The sequence below is a fragment of the Chenopodium quinoa genome, unplaced genomic scaffold (genome assembly GCF_001683475.1).
Source record: "Chenopodium quinoa cultivar QQ74 unplaced genomic scaffold, ASM168347v1, whole genome shotgun sequence".
Lineage (NCBI taxonomy): Eukaryota > Viridiplantae > Streptophyta > Magnoliopsida > Caryophyllales > Amaranthaceae > Chenopodium > Chenopodium quinoa.
Window position 1 is genome coordinate 3,311,246 of NW_018743218.1, and position 23,655 is coordinate 3,334,900.

At 35.3% G+C, this 23,655-nt stretch overlaps 3 protein-coding genes across 5 annotated transcripts; 1 reads left to right on the forward strand and 2 right to left on the reverse strand.

The window, feature by feature from the left end:
- The first annotated feature begins 6,431 nt into the window (after positions 1-6,431).
- LOC110734744 lies at positions 6,432-10,555 on the forward strand. The gene is made up of 4 exons (XM_021914888.1): positions 6,432-6,784; positions 7,194-7,589; positions 7,797-8,211; positions 9,970-10,555. The coding sequence occupies exons 1-4, from the start codon at positions 6,529-6,531 to the stop codon at positions 10,163-10,165; spliced, it is 1,263 nt and encodes a 420-aa protein (XP_021770580.1). The 5' UTR covers positions 6,432-6,528; the 3' UTR covers positions 10,166-10,555.
- A 1,773-nt stretch (positions 10,556-12,328) lies between these two features.
- On the reverse strand, positions 12,329-14,060 carry LOC110734745. Its single transcript, XM_021914889.1, has 2 exons — positions 13,547-14,060; positions 12,329-12,871 (listed from the first exon to the last, which is right to left on the reverse strand). The coding sequence occupies exons 1-2, from the start codon at positions 13,958-13,960 to the stop codon at positions 12,605-12,607; spliced, it is 681 nt and encodes a 226-aa protein (XP_021770581.1). The 5' UTR covers positions 13,961-14,060; the 3' UTR covers positions 12,329-12,604.
- A 4,136-nt stretch (positions 14,061-18,196) lies between these two features.
- On the reverse strand, positions 18,197-22,946 carry LOC110734747 (homeobox-DDT domain protein RLT3-like). Of its 3 annotated transcripts, XM_021914891.1 has the most exons (7): positions 22,482-22,946; positions 21,903-22,098; positions 20,718-21,817; positions 20,488-20,547; positions 20,087-20,309; positions 19,421-19,521; positions 18,197-18,450 (listed from the first exon to the last, which is right to left on the reverse strand). In XM_021914891.1, exons 3-7 carry the CDS (start codon positions 20,781-20,783, stop codon positions 18,412-18,414), a joined length of 489 nt encoding a protein of 162 aa, XP_021770583.1. In that variant the 5' UTR covers positions 20,784-21,817; positions 21,903-22,098; positions 22,482-22,946; the 3' UTR covers positions 18,197-18,411. The 3 variants fall into 3 exon arrangements, with proteins under 3 accessions (XP_021770583.1, XP_021770584.1, XP_021770582.1); XM_021914892.1 differs by having other exon boundaries at positions 20,488-20,544; positions 21,903-22,945; XM_021914890.1 differs by lacking the exons at positions 20,718-21,817; positions 21,903-22,098; positions 22,482-22,946 and having other exon boundaries at positions 20,488-20,706.
- Between the last annotated feature and the right edge of the window lie 709 nt (positions 22,947-23,655).

Consider the following 23,655-nt stretch of genomic DNA (forward strand, 5'->3'; position numbering starts at 1 on the left):
ATATTTTTGGATTGACTTGCTTGTTTTTCTTGGTTATAGGATTGGATTTTTTGTTGTTTTTTAAATAATGTGTATTTTGTTTTTGGTGTTTGGGATTCTTGTTAAGGGTTATATATATAACGAGGTATGATAGAGAAGTGCAAGAAAATGAAGGTTCTATGAAAGTGATGTGGGATCATTGTATATGGACTATAATAATTTATTATAAATAAAATAATAATATAAGTTTAATTAAAATTTGCATTAATTGCAAAAACATTTGTTAGTCAGATGTTTTCCTGAGTCTTACAAAGTAGGGTCTTAAAAATACGCGGTCTACAGTTGCTCATGTCTTACCTCACCGCTCTTAACTTGCTGGCTACACTAGTGTTCTTCTGTAGGGCGGTTTGAATATTATTTTATTTTTATTTTTATTTTTTTGGTATTCGACTTGTTTGAAATTGTTTTATTTTTTTGAAAGAATTTAAAAATGTCGTTTTTTTTTTTTTAATTATGATACTGTCATTACTAAATGCTAATGCACGTTTTTCGCCTAAGAACGAAAATTATCATTTCGGTAATTATTTAATCATTTGTTTATCTACAGATTCTTTATAATTAGCTAATGATATCATTAGGAAAAACGAGAAACTTATAAAGCGTGATTTACTGAATTGAAAAGGTGGACTTTTATTTTAGAATGACATTTAAGTTATACTTGTATATTTAGTTCACCTTATTTTTCAGATTTATGGTCTTATTTAACGTTGGCATGAGACTTAGTTGACCTCTAATTATACCAGTTGATAACAATATATAAGTCTGTAAGTCATAAGATGTTCCATAAGTTATATATGCATGCAAATATGCAATGAACTCTATTTCTTCGTTATTAAAAAGCCTTATTCTGTTACTACTTAGCCTACATTTTTTTTTTTTTAATTTTATATGGGGTCAGAACTCAAGGTGAAACAGATTAAATTTATAGGATACGTACATTTCATACAACTTTTTTAATATCTTGAATTTTAAAATATAGATATAAGTTTTTGGACAAATTCTTGTCAATAAATAAAATAAAAAATTGGACATTCATATAAGTTTTGAAAATTTCAAGAGTTATTGAACATATTATCATGTATAAGTTTTGCGTTGGCGAATTCACATCGAAATAGACTCACTCAATACTTTGTGAAATCAATGAATGCTACAGTACTAAACATGTGTTTGATTAAAACATTTGTACTGCTTGTGTTTGTTCATCTCATCCTATCTAAACCGCCCAATGTTAAGTTAAGTCAATAAGACAACAAGTCATGAGAATATGATACTCCGTACATGAAATCTATACTCCGTATAACATGCAGCAGCATAAACGTACTCCGTACAAGAGTAGCTCAACTTCTTTTTCAGATTTCATGGTCTTATTGAACGTCGGCAAACAATTAAGTTTTACATTTTTGCCTGGTTTGTATAAGACTATAAGTTGGATTGATATGTCTTGAAGAATAAGTGGACAAATTTATGTGTAGTTCCAGAGCAAAAGTTGCTACTCACTGTAGTCTTTGACATGTTTTGTTTTTTGAATTATAATGAAAACGAACTTGTTTTTATATTTTAATCAATAGAGAATGCTTTTTATTACCTATTTGTTCAGTTTTTTTACTACCTCTTTTTCACATTTTTTGCAACTTTGGATCCGTTTCACATTTTTTGTAACTTTGGAGTCGACACGGACTCCTAGGCAAAAAATGATAAATGGAGATTAAGTAAAGAGAAGGCATGTGATTAAGAAGTAGGAGAGAGAATGGGGTCCCTATTTGTTGAATGGGATTTTATAAATTCTGCCAACTTTTTGGAAGATAAAAAGTTTCCCTCCAAAAGTTTTGTACTGAAATTTTCACCCAAAAATTAAAGGAATCGCCAAACAATTTTTTTTCACAGCCGAGTTTAAATTCCACCTTCAATGTGTAGCGGATGTTTTTGGCAAAAGTTGCAAAAAATGTGAAACGGAGGTATTAGCTATTTTTATGAAGTTAAGAATGGCCAACTTAATGAATGGTTGTAGTATGATTTGCTTTAGTTGTGCTCTACTATTCTCCGTTTAAGTTGATGAATTTCAAGTGATGAGTATAATAAGCAGTTCAAGGATTGCAACATATCTTTTTGAGATGAATTTGAGCTAGAATGAAGCAAAACATTAGCAAAAGAGCTAGAATTGATAAAACTGACTCATGTTCACTTTTTTCCTCATAACTTTTGATCTTCAAATGATAATGGAGTGATTTAAATTTCGTTGGAAATAAACTTAAAGAGATTTCCAACAATAGGTCACATGCCAAATTTTTAACAAGCAACAATAGAAAGTTATGATGTTTTGAAGACAAGTTAATTGTTTGTGATATGATGCTCGATTAGACAAGATTGCTCGGTTTGACCGAATGAAGCTTGTTTCAGATCTAGTCTTAACTTTATTTGTAAAGAAGATTTCAAGGTTAGGTTTGTGCCTGACAAAGGCGAGATCGCCTAGTAAGGTAGGCCGAAGCTTCGCACAAGGCTCCAAATCTTATGTTTTTCAAGATTTTTATCATTTGCTTATAAGTACTCCTTGTAAAAGCACTTATAAAACATCCTTTGATAAATGCAAACTAATTGGCCTCAATACTCTGAAATATAGGTTGGGTGCACCCAGCACCATGTACTAGTAGTCAAAACACCACTAAGCTAACTAATGACGTAGGTGCAAAGCGTGTCTTTAATGAACATTCCAACCACTAACTCCACCATAGCCGGTTAATGTTTTATTTTATTTAGTCCTTTTGTAAAAAATTTTAACCCTAACCTAAATCTCAACCACTGACTCTCTCTCTCTTTTCTTTTCTCCTTTTTCTTTTCATTTGTTCCTTCTCTCACTTTATTTAACCAAGCTTCCCAATTCTTCCACAATTGAAAACCCTAAAAATTTTCGAATTCAGTTTTTTCCCCTATTGAACCATGAGCTCAACATCATTGTTATCGTTTAAAATTAAATCAAATTCAAGTGGTACCTATGCCAGGTTGTATTGTGGACATCGATTACCTACTATAGTTTGTACAGCGTGGAAGTTCAATGAAAACCAAGGAAAATGTTTCAATGGGTGGTTTTTACTCCCCCTGTCCCTCTTTTTTACCCCATTTGAATTTTCATGATATTCAAGACGCGCATCTTAGATAACTCCATCTTTGTACACATAAAATTATGGAAAGTTGATATTAGTATACAATGAGACGAAGCCAATTAGAACGAACCCACTTGGCTATATTATCTCTTATATATTAATGGGAATTTATGGTCAAAATTTTAAATTTTGACCTAATTATTTGGGGCATAAAAAAGGAATAGAGGAAGTATTATTTTTATTAGGTGTGCAACCGTCTATCAATATACGGAGTAATAACTACAATCAGACATAGAATAGAACTTGCACAAAGAAGCTACGTTAACCATTACACGAGAAGTTCAATTAACGAAAGACTTCTTCGAAGCTTGGCAAGTGTTGAAGAAACCATACGTAGTACTTCGTATAAGTTATGTCATGATGGAATTGAATATCATACTGTATTAATTTTATGATGGTTTAACTCGTTTAAGTCAACAATTCGTTGTAAATCATCATTATATAGAAGTAGTATATATCTAAAATATAAGTATAAGCATAATCTAGTGTTGTTGAGGATTCTGATGAATAATAATGATAATGATAGTCTAAAGTATGTGTGTACACATTATTCTGGTATTGACGTGGAGATTAGAGGGAAGAATTTTATGGGTTGGCTTGGATAGTTTGACTTTGACTAGTATTTATAAAATATTTATGGGCACTAATTAATAACACCTTCATAGTTGTAACCTCTAACAAGTACTCCTACTTTATTGAGTTCATAATAAGTGCCAGATGGGAACGCGTACGGCGTATGGTGTACGGATAAAGGACAGTTGCTGATGCAGAGTTTTTTTGGGAAAGGGGTGTCTTACTGTCCTAGTGGCTGGTGCAGGCTATGTAATGTACGTGAGTACACTTACGTGAATTTGCTTATTTCATACTCTCCATATGAAGTACAAGTAAATGATTAGGTTTAGCACTGTCAAAATGGTTAGAAAGTTAGGTTTGAAACCGATTCAGTTTGAACGAGTTTAATTGGCCTACTAAAATTATTATCAATCCGGTTCGGCTCTGGTTTATTTTTAATTGGTTTTTATTCAATTCAGCTCGTAAACGGTTTGGATAGTAAACAGTTTGGATTATTAACGGGTTGGTTTGAAAAGGGTCAGTTTAAGAACGGTTTTAAAACGGGGTTCGGGTTCACATCAGTTAGGATCGTAAACATTTCGAATAATAAACAATTCGAATCATAATTGGATTGGTTTGAAACGGGTCGGTTTCGGAGCGAGTTTACTCAGGTTAATACGGGTTCGTGTTCAAATCGGATTGGGTCGTAAACGGTTCAGGTCATATGCGTAAAATAAATTAACAGCGAAATAATTACTAACTTAACCGATACTCTTGTAATAATGTAATATGTAGTAAACATGTGTGCATAATTAGATTTCATTTAAAAAAATTCCTTTTAACATGATTTTAATCTTCCCTTTATAGTTCATATGTTTAGATTACAATAACAAGATTTATTCTACTGAGGTTACTAATTTATTAGGAAAAATTGCCTAGAATAATCTGAACTTTGGCTCATTCGCCCAAAATAATCCCAACTTTGGAAACATTAATGTGAGTATTCTCTCAATGGTCCCAAGTGACCTGTAGCCGATTGAATAAGTAAATTTTTATTTTTTTTTATTTTAAAAGTTTAACTTACAGGTATCACCACGTGATTGGTCAAAAAATACTAATTAACACTTAAGAAAAGATTTTTAGTTACTAATCAGCACTTAACTAACTAAATAAAACTAATTATTTTAAAAATAATTTTAAATAAAAAAATAAAACCCACCACCGCTAGCCACCCTCCCCGGCCCCCTAACAAATTAGAGAGGGGTCTATTGTCACGAAATGCGCATCAAGGGACAACAATTGTCCTCATAGACCAACACAAGTCTTTTCGGCGTATTTTGTCCTCACTCATGTACACCTCGGGAAAACTTCCCAAGAGGTCACCCATCTCAAGACTACTCCCAGCCAAGCACGCTTAACTGAGAAGTATCTTAACATATGAGCTCCCTAAAAAAAAGATGCATCTTGTTGATATGAGTAGTATATTAAACTCCTTTAAAGCAATCATGAGGGGTATTACAGCAGGGACCAGGCCCAGAGAGCTAGGCGAGGAGGGTGGTTGGGCTGGTGGGGGAGGGGCTGGTGGGTTTTTTTAGTTATTACTTTTTACTACGTATTTTTTAAAATTTTATTTTTATTTTTTTGACCAATTATACACTGACACGTGTCAAGTAAGCCCGGTTGAAACGGTTTCGGGTTAGAAAAGCTTCGTTTCTTTTCCAGTTCGGTTCGGTTCTATTTCAGTTCGGTTTAGAACTATTTCGGTTCTTGTTCGGCTTAACATTATTCCTATCAGTTCGGTTTCAGGTTTACTAAAATATGGTCCGGGTCGGTTTTCGCTTTCAAATAATCGGTTTTTTAATCAATTCAATTCTTATTTGGGTCGATTGGTTGCAGGTGATTAAACGGTTTCGGTTTGAAACTTGAAAGTGCTAATTAGATTAGACATGAGGTATTCCAAAGGGGTGAATGTTATGTATGTTCTCATACTTAACACGGAGTATAGAAGTAATTAAGTAATTATATGTATACTTGGGCAAATACATATCTTGAACTTAGAGTAGTTTTATTTTTATTTTTATTTAATATATATATATTTCCTAATTTATAGGCCTTGTAAGACAGTCATTACTTCATTTGAAGTTAGAACTTGTAACTATATGATGCAATATTTTATGTTGATGATAGCTATTTCAGATTCGTTTGATTTATTTTCGGAAGCCCACAAAAAGTTGTAGATTAAAAGCCCAAATAACAAGGCCCAAAAAATATTTATGTGGTTCGTTTTTTTATTTTTTTTTTTAAGAAAAAACTGAAATTTATATGGTGTGGTTTGATTTGGTTTCAACTTTCAAGAGTAATATGGTGTTGTGTGGTTTGCAAAATCCCAAAACCGAATTAATATGGTTCGATTTCAATTTGGGCTATAAACCACAACGCAAACCGAATTTTCATCCCTAAACTGGACAGTGCGTGACAAGTTGAGTTGAATTTGGATCGAATTGATAATATGTTATGATCGGGTTTGAATTAATTTTTCAGGTGGGTCAACTTCTGACGTATGTGTCACCCACTCATCCCCAATCTCCTACCCTAGCTAGGCCCAATTGTAAAAACCCATACTCTCATTCGAACCCGGACCCACTCAACTCAACCCAACTCAAGTAAACCAAAGAAAGCCATTTTAGCATTTTGCACATTGTTTTACTTTCACTAAATCAAGCCTAAACCCTGAAACTGTAACTCTAGCAGAAGAGAGACTGAATCAGCTGAAGAAGCCATGAAAAGAGCTCTTCTCAGAAATGCTTCACTCTACACTCGAAACTTTCTATCATCTCCTTCAATTTCTTCCAAACAAATCCCATCAATTCAAAATGTAATCGTACCCCCAATTTCTCACTCTTTTTCACGCAGATTTTTCTCTTCTGAAGATGATTCTTCTGACCAAAACCCTAAACCTCCTCCTCCTGAAATCAGCTTGGTTCAACCCCAGGTTCAAGATCCCACCACTGATGTCGAAGATGTCAGTAATAAAGGTTTTTGATTCATCCCTTTTTGTCTTGATTTTATTGGGGTCTTACAGTTTTTGGGTATTTGATGTATTATAGATTAGTTGTATAGTTGTTTTGATTTTTGGGTATTTATTTTTTGGATCATATATAGTTCAAATGCTTGTTAACTGGTGAGATTTTGACTATGTTTGCTTGAATTGGATTGCTGCTGTCAATTTTATTTATTTATTTTTTTTCATTTGGTTGATATCTGGTTTCAATTTTTTATGTTATCTGTTAGTACAATGCAATTGAATTTACTGCCATTGAACAATCTTTAATAAAGGTACCATTGGATTTAATGTAAATGGATGGTAATTTTAAAATGTTTTGAGCTGTTTCCCTTGTGTATTTTAGATGGTGATTCTGATAATGTATAATTGTTTGAAATTAGAGCTGAAAATGAGGATAGAAAAGTACATGAATGGTGATGAAGAAGCGCTTTCATCGGTCTTTGAAGCCATATTGGCGAGGAGGTTGATAGGGAAGCATGAAGAAACTGATGACGAAATAACAGAGGATCTCCAATTCAGTCCAATAGATGATGTAGTTGACGAAGAAGTTGAGTCAGATTTTGAGGATGGTCATAAAACAGATGATGATATTCCTGACTTGTACAGTGCCAAGGATATAGTTGTCAAAAGGATGATGGAGGATGAATATTTTAACATGGATGACAAAAAGTGGAATGCCATCATCAAGGAAGCAACTGAAAAAGGATATGCTAGGGATATGAGGGAGTGTGAGGAGATTTTGGAGGATATGCGCGATTGGGACAAGCTCCTCCCAGGTATATATTCATAATCTTTCATTTTTAGCTAGTTTCTTTTCAGCGATGATGTCTTATGATTTCTTAATCTAGTTAGTTGTTTCCTTATTACTAATTTACTACTTCAATTTCCTTGCTGTTAATAGTCGAATTTAAGTGATAGAATATGATTTATTTTCAATGCTAAGTCTCCATTTATAAACAATGAATGTGAACGGATTATTTTAGACGACATGAAGCAGAAAGTCCAAGCAAAGTTTGATGAGTTGGGAGATAAGTGTGAAAGACAGGAGCTTGAACCAGAGGAAGCATATCAGCACTTCAAGGAGTTTGAAGATCAGATTGTGGCTGAGTATATAGAGAAGGTGGAGGCAGAGGGAACTCCACAATCCAATGAGGGGACTGAGCAGGTTGACAAAAAGAAGTCTGATGATCCACCAGGTGTTGGTCCAGTCCTTAGATGGCATACACGGGTGGTATTTGCACCAGGTGGTGATGCTTGGCATCCTAAAAACAGAAAGGTAAAATTATCAGTGACAGTGAAGGAGCTTGGACTTTCAAAATATCAGTTCCGTCGTTTGAGGGAAATAGTAGGGAAACGATACCATCCTGGAAAAGACGAGCTAACAATCATAAGTGAGAGGTAAGCTTGAGATAGATCTCTGTAGTTTTTATAATTCTATTCTTCTGCAATTAAAATTGCCAAACTATAGTCCTACAACACATACAGCTTGCTTTAAGTGCATTTTGTGTTCTGAAATTATTGAAATGTTTCGAATCTGGTTTGTTATATCTTTAGCCTTAAATGAAAACATGTTGGGGCAGAAAAGTGTGAAGTGAAATAGCAAGGGGACAACATTGATACTAACAAGTACTGGTATACTACTTTCTATGAAATTGAAGATTCAACATAAATAGTTAATCTATGCATGCCTTCTGTATATTGACATTGTCTTAGGGGTCTGACTGGTGGAAAGAATGTAGAATTAAACAGTCACTAGCTCACTACATAATGTGATTAGCATCACCTTGACTTAACTTGAATGGAAAATTAGTAGTGTGTAAAGCCTTTCACCTATTGGTGAATTTGAATGGATTGATGCCCTAGATATGATCATATGAAGCAGTGTGGGCTTGCAGAGGTTGAGAGCCCTGCTAACTTGTCTTTGTTTGGTAAAATTTTTTTACTCTTTTTTTTTTTTTTTTGATGATTAGTGTTAGTGTATCCGTATTTAGGTAGAAGACTTTTGTTCTTTTGGAAGGGTTTGTACTTTGTAGTAATCTTAAATTTAACCCATCTTGATTAATTACAAGCACTTTGACCTAATATTTGGCCCTCCTGTGAATTATTGGGAATGTGTACTGGAACACCGAGCAGTAGCACTGCTGGGCTAATTAATATGATTAGGTAGCGTATTGTAATCTTGTACTCGTTTCACGCACAAAAACATTCCAGGAAGTCTTTTTTGTTTAAGGAAAACATTCTTGATGTACTTGTATACTTCTAAGTGTTATATACAAGGACATGCTTGGATTGAGAGTGATGTATTACTAAGGTTTAAAAAGTCAAATTAAAGAAACTAAAAGTGAATATAAGGAAGGATGAGATAATGATGGTGTAATTGTAAGAAGGATTATTAAATTTGGTAGTTTTGGTGTGGTGAGAGATTGAGAGTTGAAGAAAAAAGGAACTATTACCCTTTTACCCTCATTTTGGTGGTAATAGTTATCCTAAGGGAAGGGCAACTATTACCCTCATTATGAAGGTAACAATTCCTCCATTTCTCTACTTTCTTCATGTCACAACTACCTTATTTCACTTGTAAACACTTTATTCTATAATATCAGCTCTAATCACTTATGTTTCTTGTAGTTTGACTTTTATTACTCCCTTTATTTATTACTCCCAATTCTTCATGGCCTAAGTATTATCACATCAAAGAATGAAAAGAAACAAAACTGAAAAACAATACTTGCTATTTGAGAAGAACTCAAAAAACCTGGGACGAAATTCACAATTAGTTTAAGAATATGGGTGAAACTTGGGTTTTATGTATAATACCAATTTTAGTTTCCTTTTCCTTTATTTTGGAGCATTGTGGTGATTAAATCTGTTGGTGATTGTTTTGTTGGTTCACTGCTCGCTGATGTCTTTTGTGCTAGGCTTGCCTAGTTTTTTGCCTTCTGTCAATTGCTCAACATTTGGTAGCTACTGTACTATCTAATAAGAGAAGCGACCGACATTGTTTCAATCATATTTTTGTGATCTGTTTCTGTGGGTTACAAGTCACATTATATCCGATTTCTTCATGTTGCTCACAAAATAGTTAGCTGCCCTTTGAATTGGATCTTCCTTGCCTGTCTGGGAACATATCTCATTAGAAGACTATTTTGCTTTCAGGTTTGAACATCGTGAAGAGAATAGGAAGGACTGCCTGAGAACGTTGCTTAATATTATTGAAGATGCTGGTAAAGCTAATGCATTGGTAGAGGAGGCTCGAACGTCATATGTCAAACAAAGGCTTAAAGCCAACCCAGCATTTATGGCAAGGCTTCATGCTAAGACAAAGAAGTTCCCAGCTGCTATTCCTGCATGAGCTTTCTTCTGTAGAACACAGTTTTGCAAAGTTTTTCATAGCCCTTTTGGTCGAGGCAGTGCACTTGTCACATCAAATTGTTTTGGTAGCTTGAGGCATCGAAGTGTAAACCTGAAAGTTTATTGGTGTAGATTGCTTTTTAATAGAGGCATATGTGTATCCGATATGCTAGTAGATGTGCAGGCGAAGTTCAGGCTCATCCTAGAAACAAAGTAATGTTATGGGATCTTTAATGTTGGTCCGTTGCCATCTAAATAACCGTGATAATATGATTTTAGGAATGTATTATCCTTTTAAAGGACTAAGCTGATATAAACTTGAGGCTACACTTTACTTGACACATCCATTGTGGAATTGAATCTCGTGAATATGATGTTCCATATGAATTCATTTTTTGTTTTCTTATTGATCTTTCCATTTACATTCTTGTTCATCTGAAGAAAAAAGTACTGTGTCTTATCTATTTTGTTTCCAGATTATCATCCATTTTGCTCCTCAATTGTTGTTTGTAGTTGTAGACATTTTCCCAGTACTTTGATGTGATTCATGATCATCCAAATTATTTTAGGTATTTTTGGCTGCAAGTTTTTACTTTCCACAAAAGATTTTTATTGTTTTAGCCTTGTTAGTTAAATTCTTGTTAGTAGTTATTAAAATCTATCATAATGTCTAAGGATATGATTTGGGAACGTTATGGGTAGAATATATTGTTGGATGAGATACTCTTTTTTTTTAATTGCAACACTTTAACCAACACTTAATGTTATGCGGTTGAGTTGAATATATTAAAAAAGTACGAGTAGGGTAGGAGTGGGTATCATGTGACGTGAGGAGAAAGCTAATGAAACTAGGCTAAGTTTTGTGCAATTGAGCCAAATATACATTTTTTTTCTTTTTAATTCATGTATTTGATAGTGTTTAAATGGAATATAATATACAAGAGATGATTAGTGTTGGTACTGTATCATTTAAGAGGACAAATTGATATCTTCCCCTCGCTCCCCCTTTGCTTGAGATCATCTAAGAGTACATGTTGGATTAAGAGTTATGGAAATAGAATGATATTGGATGATTCGAAAATGAAAATATAACTCAAAATCAACACCATTTTATCTAATCTTCCTGGAGGTAAGCTGAGAAGAGCCAGAGTAGTCGAACATAGGCATCAACAACTGACTCATGACGGCCAAAGACAGAAGTGGAACAGAGGATTCTTAGACTGAGACATATGGAATGTTGTAAAGGTTATTCAACAAAATAGTTCAGCACAACAAGGTCAGTGAAAACAGCACAAGGTCACTGGAAACTGGTACACCACTACACCTCAATAAATCGGGCATGACTATTATTCTGTAATGACTAATGAATCTCATTACAGAACTAAAAACACTTATCCGTCAATTGAACTCAACGTCCATAAAGTAAAAGATTTGTTTTGGTATTCTGAGAGCATAGTGTCCTTGCGGAAGTGCTAAGTGCTCATGTGACAATGCATTATGCCATAAATGTTCTCATAATCTCATGTGACAATGCATTATGCCATAAATGTAACGTGAAGCAGTAACAAGATTCATCGCCAGAGACACAAGAATCTTTCTAAATGTTCTCGAAACCATAGTGATCATACATTCATACTTGCTATTTGTTTGGATTTCGACAGGCCCATGAGAAGAGCAAGACAGAAATGTGCAAAAGATAAGCATAAAATGGAGATAGACATTTATTATTTTCTGGCCATCGAAAAAAACAAGTTACCAAATTATTACGTGTGGAGATCATTTCATACGGAGTCCCTACACTGAAGCTTCAAAAGGTCAGCGTGTGAGCTACGAGCTAAATCAGCCTGCTTATAACATGCAGGATGATTGGCCTTTTACCAAACAAATTTACTGCCAAACCCACAATCATGTTTTTTTTATAGAACTTTCAAAACATCTCATATAATGGCATTATAAGAAAGATTTAGTCGATGCTAAACCTTATTTATCTGCTTGATGGTTACTGAATATACCATCAAAAACAAATTAAAAGAAAGGAATAGGGGTCTCTCAAGGTCACTACAGAATAGGGGTCTATCAGTATACACACAAGTAACATATCTTCTGTTGAATTGAAGACAGCGCAAAACACCCATTTGCAGACACAACTTACATCATAGGCTCGTAGCAACATCCCAATATATACTTCCTTTATATTCATTTCATTTTCACATCGAAAGATTTGACCCTAACATCTCATATTCATCATATTACACATCCCATTTAAAAATAAGGCATAGTAATATGTCGATAGAACTTAAACAGTTACAATTAGATGAGCTAAAGTACGTTATTATTTCATAAATCTTGTGCACTACAAGCCTAAATGAGCAGACAAATAAGGGGGATTATTACTCAAAGTACACAGCTAAAACATACTCCATCAAAGTAGATGGCAAGCTCATACGGTGGGTTTGCGCTCAAAACCTGATCCAGGATCCTCATTTGAAGGATCAACATTAAGGGCAGTAACCATAGCATCTGGTGGCCCACGGCGACAACGCTGCACCATCTCATCCACGACTTCAGCCTTGCCCGAAAAAAGAGCTTCCACAGACCCATCTCTCCTGTTTCTCACCCAACCCTTCAAACCCAATTGATTTGCATTCTCAATCGTCCAGTTCCTATAGAACACCCCTTGAACTCTGCCCTTGATTATACATCTTACCTGCCCACAACAAGAAACCACAACAAAAAGCTCAAGTCTCAAAAAGAAATGGATTTCAATTTATTCAGAAAATTCTAGGAATATTAATTCTATGCACTTTTATAATTTCCAACCAGATGGCCTAAAACATTTCTAAAAGCAAGATCACTTCAGAAATTGGGTAAATTAATTAAATTTATTTTGTAACTAACGTTTAAACAATTCAATAGTCCCACACATTCATGATTCAAAAATCAGTTAAGTATCAACATTCCCCATTACTTCGTAGTATAGGAACTACGTTCAGATAAGTGAAAATTAGGAAAACAAAACATGCCTTTCAATCGATAACTAATGTTTCAACTAACTTGTCTAACTATCAAATGTTTCTAGTCAATTATTCAATTAATACATGGTATTTAAATAATTATTCATCAGTCTATATCAATCACTAGTAGGAAAGAAAAAAAATATCAAGTCACCAAAAAATCTGAAAACCTTATCAAATTTCCATTTGCAACCCTCAATTATATACCAAATCATCTCAATATAACCCACCATATAAAAGAAAAATATAATTGTTACAACATTAGAAATCTACAGAAAAACCCCAGAAAATAACACCAACAAATATCAAAATTTTACAAAGAGCGATCAAATTAAAGAGCAAATTCAACTGGGAATAATAATTCATACCGTTTTGAAAGAATCCTGACTAATGGGTGCGCCATGTTCATCATTCTGAGACATTATCGAAAACCGAAGAGAAGATAAACAAGATCGGCGCAAAGGAAGTAAAGAAAGAGAAGAAAAACGAAGAGAATCGCAATTCGAGTAAAGAGGAAAATAACAATAAGAAATAGAAGAAACTGGAGAAGCAAAAATACTGGAGAATCTTCTATAATGTACATAATAATTGACATTATTATTAGTTATATTTATACAATTGGTATTTCGGAATATTAAGCTGGAAATTCGGGTCCATGAATATGATGATGATGATGATGATGATGAGATAATTGTGGGTTTTTTATTAAGTTGGGATTTTAGAATTTGATTCAGATTCTGTGATTGTGGTGGTGGTAGTGCTAATGTGAATGATTTAGCCATAGGTTTGTTAGCTAAATTTTTAAGAACACAAATATGAATGATGATTGGTGAGTTGAGTAGGTTTGGTACTGTTGATTTTGACTATGGAGAGTGGTCTCGAAGTCTTGAAGAGTAAATAATGATTGTGATTATCAAAAAAAAAAAAAAAAAAAAAAAAAAAAAAATAATAATAATAATAATAATAATAATACAGATTTTTCACGAAATAATCCTGAGTTATTACTTAATTCACCATATATCCATCAAAATTTTCAAATCTATTAACTGCTGATGTCATCACTGTTTACATGTCAATCACATAATAAATTTTTTCCCGCCTAAATAGCACACTAATAAATGGACTCCTACATTGAAATATGTACTAGGTGACGTTGAACCGGTATTACATTATAATTTTGATGAAAATCTAATAATTTAAAATTAAAAATATTTTGTACAAAGTGCATAATTCTTATTTATGTTTATCATTTATTTTTAAAATGTACAAATTATAAAAATAGATTTTATATAAAATGTGCATTACACGGGTTTGTAACCCAGTTCACCATATATTTGGAAAGTCATAAATTTCACAAAAATGTCACCAATTGCTATTTTCGCCAACCTCGTTAGTTAATTGTTCCAAGTGGCAGCCTTTGATTAGTTCTTATTTAATTATTTATTATTTTTTGTACAAAAATCATTAAGAAAACCCCAACCATCCCTCCTCGACCCCACACCACCCCACCCCACCATAGCTTGCCTCCCCCACCCCGCCGGCGCCCCTAGCTCCTCCACGCTGGCGTCGTCCCTCCCCCCAACCCCGCCGTCGGTGCCAACGCTCACTTCTTTGAACTACACATACACTATCCTGAATACCTCCTCCCTCCACCCAAAACCCTTAAAAATCTAGAATGTAGAGCCACCAATCGGAAAAAAAAACCCCTGCTCCTCCCGAACCCCCTTATCCCTTTCCCTACAAGGAAAACAACCGTCCACCCTAAATAGAAACCCTAGATTTTGATTTTGGGGCTTTAGGGTTTTGGAGTGGTGGTTTAGAGGGGAGAAAGGGGTGGAGATGGTAGGGGGATGGGAGACTTGGGTTCGCTGGCGCGATGGAGGTGGTGTTTGGGCGCTGGTGAGTGGGTAGGGAGGATTTTTCGAGTTTTAGGGTAGGGGGATGGTGGTGTAGGGGAAAGGTATGGGCGATTTCAAAAGGGATGGTGGCGTAGGGGTTCAGTGGGAAATTATGTACCGGCGGGGAGGTAGCGGGGGTGGAGGCAACGTAACGTAGGGTGGCGTCGGTGGGGGAGGATGTCTGGGCAGTGTGGTGGGTGGGTTTATTTATTTATAATAATTAATCAAATAATTATTTTAAAATAAATATAATTTAAAATAGAACCATGATGCCACGTGGCATAATTAACCATAATGACTAATGGAGTTAACGTTCGTTAGTCATTTGGACATTTGGTGATATCTTTGTTACACTACTATATTTTTGATCTATTGCAACCCCCAAATCCGTTGCATTAGGCGTCAAAATCCGTGGCATTAGGCCTAATGCAACGGTCTTGTACCGTGGCATCTGCTGGCGTTGCAATAGGTCTAATGCAACGGCATATGACACCTAATGCCACGGCATCAATGATCCGTGGCGTTAGATCAATACCTGATGCAACAACAACATTATTGCCGTGGCATTAGCTATAATACCTAATGCCACGGTTTCCTAAACCTAATGCCACGATGCATATTCCCTAATGCCACGGTTCCCTATACCTAATGCCACACAATGCATATACCCTAATGCCACGGTTCACTATACCTAATGCGTCAATAATAATACGGAAGAGACGGCTTGCGTGCTCAGCACCTTCTTGATTGCTTGAGTGGTGCTGCGGTTGCTATTTTAGATGAGTTGGTGGGCTCTATTACGCAGGTGGTTAATCTCTTTCTCGCAGGAAAATGTCCGGCTGAGTTGGGGGAGTATATTGTTAGTGCTCCTCTCACGCCCCTTGTTAAGCCCGGTGGTGGTATTCGTCCTATCGCTGTGGGTACTGTTTGGCGGCGTCTGGTTTCAAAGGTTGGGGCTGCTTTACTTGGTCCGCGTATGGGGAACTATTTAGGAGGTCTTCAGTTCGGTGTTGGGGTGCCGGCAGGTGGCGAGGCTATTCTTCATGCTGTTAATCGTTTGATTGAGGCTCGGGGTGGTGATGTTGGCCTCTCTATGTTGCTGGTGGATTTCCGGAATGCCTTTAATTTGGTTGATCGTACGGCTTTACTGCGTGAGGTTCGTCTCCGTTGTCCAGCTCTTTCGCGTTGGGTTGAATTCTGTTACTCTACTCCAGCCAGGCTCTATTATGGGGAGCATACCTTAAGGTCATGTCAAGGTGTGCAGCAGGGTGATCCTCTTGGCCCTTTGCTTTTTGCTTTGGTGCTTCATCCGTTGGTTTGTCGAATTAGGGATTCTTTCGACTTATGTTTGCAGGCTTGGTATTTGGATGATGGCACTATTATTGGTGACACCTTGGTGGTAGGGAAGGTTTTGGATTTGATTTTGGTGGAGGGACCTCGTCTCGGCCTCCATGTTAACGTTGAGAAAACGGAAGTTTTCTGGCCCACGGAGGACCCTTGTAGCCGTCTGGCCGGTGTCTTTCCTCCAGATATTGCTCGTCCTGCTCATGGTGTTAAGCTGCTTGGGGGTCTTGTCAGTGCGGATGCCTTTTTCTGTGGTGAGCTTGTTTCGCAGCGAGTGTCGAAGACCATTGTGCTCATGGATGTTGTTGCTAAGCTTGAGGATCCCCAATGTGAGTTGTTACTACTTCGTGCGTGTACTGGAGTTTCAAAACTCTACTTTTCTATGCGCACTTGTCCTCCTCGTCTTTTTGAAGCGGTCCAAATTTCTTTTGATGTGGCCCTTCGAGGTTCTGTAGAACGTATTGTAACTGCTTCGGGGCCAGGTTTTGGTGATTGGCAATGGCGGCTTGCCACCTTACCTTTTTCTTATGGGGGATTGGGTGTCTATTCAGCGGGTGATGTTCGACACTATGCTTTCCTTGCGTCGCGTTTGCAGTCTTCTGGTGTTCAGGCTTCGCTTCTTCGCAATTCTGGTATTGTTGGTCCGGGTCCGGCCTTCGATGACGCTCTAAGTCTTTTTAATAGGACTTTGGAGACTGACCTTTTGCGTAACCCTAGTGAGATCGCTGCCCCCAAACTCATGAAGAAATTGGCAGATATATATTTCACGAAGGTCACTGCTTCTGCAGAATTCGCTTTCTCCTTATTTCCGCGTCAGGTTGCCTTATGGAAGTCCCAGCAGGGGGATCACACTTCTGCCTGGTTGCGTGCGGTCCTGATATCAGGTCTGGGTCAGACTATGAATGGTAAGACTTACCGTTGTGTTCTTTGCTACCGGTTGGGTGTTCCCTTGTTCTCCGTATCGACACTTTGTTCTGCTTGCTCAAGGGTTTTTGATGGGGATATTTATGGGGATCATGCAGTGTCTTGTGCTGGGATGGTGGGTATTAAACATCGGCACAACGTTGTTCGTGATACCCTTGTTGATATTTGTTTCCGCTCTGGGATTTCTGCAAGGAAGGAGGTCAACGTTGGGTTGAGTGGAGGTAACGACGGGGCTCTTCGGCCAGTAGATGTGTTGCTTTACTCCTGGGATAGAGGCCTAGATGTATGTGTTGACTTGACGAGGTCTTCTCCATTGACTCAATCTGGGTTGTCTGACTTCGTTCCTGGTCGTGTTGTGTCGGCTGTGGCTCAGCGGAAGCGAGACAAGTATGGGGCGCGTTGCAGGGCTATTGGCTATGGTTTTCTTCCTTTCTCCTTTTCTTCATTGGGGGAATTAGAGAAGGATGTTGTTGCGTTGTTGAAGCGGGTTCAGGCTTTCGCTAGGACTCAGGATATTGGTGCCCGTGCCGCTGCTCACATCTTCAGCAGGATCGGATTCGCCATAGCTAGAGGAGTGGGGGCCCAGATTGTGTCTCGGCTACCCACTAATTTCTTGTAAAATGTTTGACTTTGTAAGTTTTTGTTAATAATAATAATAATAATAATAATAATAATAATAATAATAATAATAATAATAACAATAATAATAATAATAATAATAACAATAATAATAATAATAATAATAACAATAATAATAATAATAATAATAATAATAATATAATAATAATAATAATAATAATAATAATAATAATAATAATAATAATACAATTAAAATCAGAATTTTCAAAAAAAAAAAAAAAGATTAGAATTTGATTAATATGAATTCAAAGTTTGTACATTATTATCGTTAAGGAAAATTACAAAGTAAATTATCACTAGTTAAACTAAAAAAATAATAATTAAAAGTTAAAACTAAATCAATTTGTCCGCCAAACAAAATTTTCGGCAATTCTTTGGACCGCATTATCATTTCTTTCTCCTGTTTCTCCAATTTCTCGTAAAGTAATTCATGAAGCATCTTCTTCAACTTCAATATTATCCACCTCCTGCAATTGGTACACAATACAAAACCAAAAGTTACAACCACACTAGACAAATTCAAAAACACAAAAAATGGGCAAAGCTATAACTATATCAGAATGGAAATTTTCTCAGTCATCGTAGCTAGTAGTCGAATACATATAAACTTATGCAGTCTCATACTTCCGTCTCGGGCTTGTACAAATTGGAAATATTACAATTCAAAATGTCTCATATGATATTATGATGAGAGTGGCTTCATATTGTTGTGTGGGTTTGCTACTGATAAGCTAGCGGTGGGTTTTAACCATTGAGACTGGCTGTTATGCTCTAGCCTCTAGCTTGCAAAGAGAAAACTTTTGTCTGAGAGTTAAGTCTTCTTTGAAGCCTAGAAACTTCTATCGATTTTAGGGATCTATCATTTGTTTTTTTTTTTTTTTTTGGGAAACATACTGTTTTGTTGCTGCTACTCCATGAGAGCTGTACTATGACGACTTATATAGAATCCATCCTATCTTAAAGAGTTTTGATGTATCATGATAGTGGATGTTTTTTTTCTTGCAAACAAATTCATAAAACTGAGTTCATACACAAGACAGCTATAAAACAGAGTTCATGCACAAGACAGCCAGCCTGTTTCAATTTAAAACCTCTGTTCAAAAATTGCAACCAAATGAGTTGATATAACATTTCCTAATCTCAAACATTAGAATTTTAAGCATAAACTATAAAGTGTCTATAAGCATTGTAAATGCATAAATTCTTAACTAAGACAACAACATATGGAAGCTCACTTGGCACTTTAAAAACATGACACCTAGTACCATAGAAAATACTAAAAAATATCTAAACAAACAAATTATACCTTTAAGTATCTTAACAGTCACTTAATAATAACATACAAGACTATTATATCCAGAATATTATCAATTCATTTCATTGTTGGATGTATGCATCTATATCCTAAATTCAGAAAGAACAATCATATTAAAATACCTTAAAAAGTTTCTTCTCAAGCTCCAAGGAAGAGTTCCAAGGTTGCATATGGAACGACTTTCTCATTCTAACAGATTCAGGGGGGAACTTAGGCAGAAGACCTGTTTACAACAAAGCATTGGTAGTCTGTAATGGAAAGAAAATAGTAGTTTTTTATAAACTCTCAATCATCTAAAAAATTGATTCACACTTGAGCTAATAAAGAGAATAAGAGTACTTACTAGACGCATGATCGAAATAATTGGGATTACATAGACAGAATAAAATTAAATCAGAATTTTGAAGGGAAGAAACAAGATATAATACCTACAAGGCCATTCGATATCTCTGCCATCTTTCAGTTTTAGGTTTTAGGATATTAAGTCATCTGATATATGTTGAACAATAAACTTAAAATTAGTTAGATTAATCGAGTCAGCTTTGAAAACTAACAAAAATCTGGAAACTTTTGGTTTTCATAATCTCTTTTAATCTTATTTAGTTTCAAAGAAACTGATATTTCACAATGAAATGAACAGGCTCTAAGTTATCGGTTATAATTTCTTATAACAAATGAAATTGAAGTTCATGTTGGGACGCCAAAAATGGTAATTGTGAACTTTGAAGCTCTATAAGAGGCAGAGTAAGCAAATAGTTGCCATTTTTTAGGGAAAAGAATTAACAAACCTTTGCAAAGAGAACAGCCATAATTTCCAGTCTTCCCACCATTAGCAAAATGAGCACCACACGTTAGTGGATTTGGTCCAGCTTGGAGCTCCCTTAGCTCAAGCTCTTCATCATCTGCCTTTGTTGGAAATGAACAGAGATTTTCGTCATGGCTAGCTAAATCCAAAGCAGTTTTGCAACAATCTTTGCGTGCCTTCTGAGTTTCTTTCTGACTAGAATCAACCTGATACATGCCAGGATAAGTTACTAAAGTCCTTCCTTGCAATACTAGTACTAGATCGTTCCATGCAATATTGAACAGGTTTACCTATCTACGTTGATACATGCCAAGATAAAGTTACTAAAGTCCTTACTGGAAATACTAGTACTAGATCGTTCCATGCAAAATTGAACAGGTTTACCTTTCTACGTTGAGGAATAGGTTTTTTCTTTTCCTGCACTTTGTTCACTGACCTTCTCTGCTGGTTCAAGTAAAATAGAGCGAAATAAAAAAACTCAATATTCCATATAATTGGACATAAAGCTGCAAACATTTTCTTAAAAAATTAAACTAATCTCATAGCATTGATTTTCCAGCTACCAAAGAGCATAGCACAACAAATATAACCCAAAATCTAGATATATCACGTACAGCAGCAGGTTTCCATCTCAGTGGTCTCCTCTTGGAATCAGGATTCGCCAGCTGTGAAGCAGTCATAAACCATAAATTCAGCTTAAACTCACTGATCAAATTGGACAATCCAAAATGGTCTTCCTGCCTTTTTCAAAAAAGAAGGTGAGAGTTTCATGGGAACAAGCAACAAAGACATGCATATTGTACTGAATCTGCAAATTCACTTATATTAGTAGCGTAGTATGATAAAATAATACAACCCTACAAATCATTTTTTTTTTCTCAAAATAAACAAGTGTTTCAAGAGACAAGCAACAAAGACGCTATAGATTGGATTATATCTCTAAATTCAGTTTTAGCTCATCTTAACATGATCAGACAAGAAACTCAATGAGGTGTATAGTCAGATCAGTTAGTCATTATACCAAGTTGTAGTTGTAGTCATTTGTACACAAGTCTAATCAGTGCTACTTGGCAAGTTGGCATCTATATTGTCCTTCAGAGTTGGATGCAGATTTTGTATGATAGTATAATAGGATTGCTATGACTATAATTCTGGTACTGAAGATCCACAATAATATACGCATCAAGCGCCAACAATATTTATTCGACTTAATATTATTAATCAAGAAGTTAGGACAAATCACAACATAACTCAAAAAACAAGATTCTGAAAAATAATTCACAAATACAGAGAACTAAGTAAAATCAATATATGAATAAAACTACAGAACAAAATAATGGAGTAAAATGGCTTAAATTTTTAACAAGAATTCACAGAGTAAGAATAGAACTTAACCACTGAACATGCCTCTACGAAATTTGCTTCGTTTCATATTTAGACAACCAATGGAATATCATTTACATCGGAACAGCAACAACTTGAAGATGTGTATCCAATTCAAAATAGAGGTGTATCCAATTATAAATAAAATGCAAAATGTGAATCTATCTATAAACTAACATATTAACTTGTATTAAAAATATTAATCCAAATACATATAAGAATCAACCTAAAAAAAGAAAAGAAAGAACCTTCGATAGCTTCTTTGGGACTCTTGAAACCCAAACCGATGCTCTTCCAGAACCTGTTTCCTCCCTTTCCAGATTTCTTCGAGCTGCAATTTTCATAAATTATTAAAATTAAGTTATTAAAGTAAATTAATTAACCAATTTCGCATTCTAAAGAATTTTGATGATTACCACATAAACACTTTAAGCTTGAGGAGTTCCCAGCCCAACAGCAAGAGCCACCCCAAAAGCAACACAAAGAAGGTGGCAGCAGCTCCAAACAGAAACAGACTCAAGGCAGCAGGAGAGCCCAGCAACACCACCATAGTACTCGCATCACCCAACAAAAACTAGCAGCAGCCAACCAAAAACCAGCAACACACCAGCACTTGTACAACAAGAAACAGGCAGCAACAACAACCCATAAACACAAGCATCAGCACCAGAACCACCACCAGCAAGCAAAACAGTATCAAGTATAGAGGTGTAGCAACAACTAATTTAAGAGCTAAAACCAATAACACTATCAAACTATTTCCAAAGCTTCGCAAAATCAAATTCCAAGGGATCGGAATTGCAAAATCAGGCTGAAATCTTCCTTGAACATTGACAAACACTTCATTAATTTTTACAAATCAATTACAAATCCTTTTTTTACAAATCAATTACCTAAAATCAAAAATATGAAAATAAAACAAAAGCCAAGAGGCAAACCCTAGATTGTAAAATCGATAGTCGTTGATGATTTAAAAGAAAAAAAATACAATTTACCCGAGAAGCTGATTCAATGGAGAACAAAAGGCTCAAAAGTCGTTTCAGGGAAGAGCTTAATGTACGGCTTCAATGGAGAATTCAAAATACAACTTGAATGGAAAGGATTTAGAGTACTGCTTCATTGGACCAGAGAGGAAAGGATTCAGAGTACTGCTTCAATGGACTTCAATGGATAACGGGTTCTCGAGGATGGAGGAGGCAGGTTGCAAAATTGGAGGAATCCCTAACCATATGAATTGAAGACGGGGAATTTGGAGTTTTTTTTAATTTGGAGATAAGAAAACCGCGGGGGTTAAAATATTTGGACACTTTAATTTAGAATTTCAAAATTTTGGGTATAAAGTATGGAGGGAAAGAAAAAAATATTAAAAGTTTAGCAGCCGTTGTGTTAGCTCTTGTTGCCGTTGTATTAGCTCAATCTATTGCAATGGTATATAAGGGTCCGTTGCAGTAGATATGATATATAATTGACTATTGTATTAGTTAATCCTACCGTTGCAATAGGCTATCTATTGCGATGGCATTGAATAGGGCGTTGCAATAGCTTATTTTTTGGCGTTGCATTTGATCGAAAATGTAGTAGTGTTAAACTCAAAGACATATGGTAAATTTGAAAATTTTCATGGGTATATGGAGAATAATTGAAAAACTCAGTGGTATATGGTGAAAAAATTGAAAATAATAATAATTCTTTATTTATTGCAACAAGTTTGAAAGGCCCAAGTTATACTCCCTCTAGTTTTTTTTTTTTTTTTTTCCTTTCAAAAAATAAATATAAAAAAAATAAAAATATAAACACCCTCTTGTTAATAAGTGTTGTTATTTGATTGAATAATACTCTCTTCGATATTAATAAGTGATTATAATTTTTTTGAAAGTAAAATCAATCTGTTAATAAAAAAAAGTCATGCAACATCTACAAAATATATATGAATGAAACAAATACATTATATATTGAATCAAATAAGAAATCCTTCCTTTAAACTACAATTGGTCGAGTAAATCTTACACGAGGGAGTATCTCCCACTTACCTCGCTGCAATATACAGTATTTTTGGAGTGATTTGTTGTTGTCATGAGGATTATTGTCATCCGATTTATCTTATTGTATTCGAGAAATTAATAAATAATTTTTGCAATCCTGTATATTATTTAACAATGAAACGATTTC

Bases quoted from the DNA above. Each gene is read 5' to 3' on its own strand.
- LOC110734744 (XM_021914888.1), top strand. From the start codon at position 6,529: ATGAAAAGAGCTCTTCTCAGAAATGCTTCACTCTACACTCGAAACTTT. The intron at 6,785-7,193 runs GTTTTTGATTCA...GTTTGAAATTAG, and splicing joins CGAAGATGTCAGTAATAAAG to AGCTGAAAATGAGGATAGAA. The intron at 8,212-9,969 runs GTAAGCTTGAGA...TTTTGCTTTCAG, and splicing joins CTAACAATCATAAGTGAGAG to GTTTGAACATCGTGAAGAGA.
- LOC110734745 (XM_021914889.1), bottom strand. From the start codon at position 13,960: ATGGCTAAATCATTCACATTAGCACTACCACCACCACAATCACAGAAT. The intron at 12,872-13,546 runs GTATGAATTATT...TGTTGTGGGCAG, and splicing joins GTCAGGATTCTTTCAAAACG to GTAAGATGTATAATCAAGGG.
- LOC110734747 (XM_021914890.1), bottom strand. From the start codon at position 20,619: ATGTTTGCAGCTTTATGTCCAATTATATGGAATATTGAGTTTTTTTAT. The intron at 19,522-20,086 runs GTTTGTTAATTC...TGTTGTAAACAG, and splicing joins TGGCTGTTCTCTTTGCAAAG to GTCTTCTGCCTAAGTTCCCC. The intron at 18,451-19,420 runs GTATTTTAATAT...TACCAATTGCAG, and splicing joins TTGAGAAGAAACTTTTTAAG to GAGGTGGATAATATTGAAGT.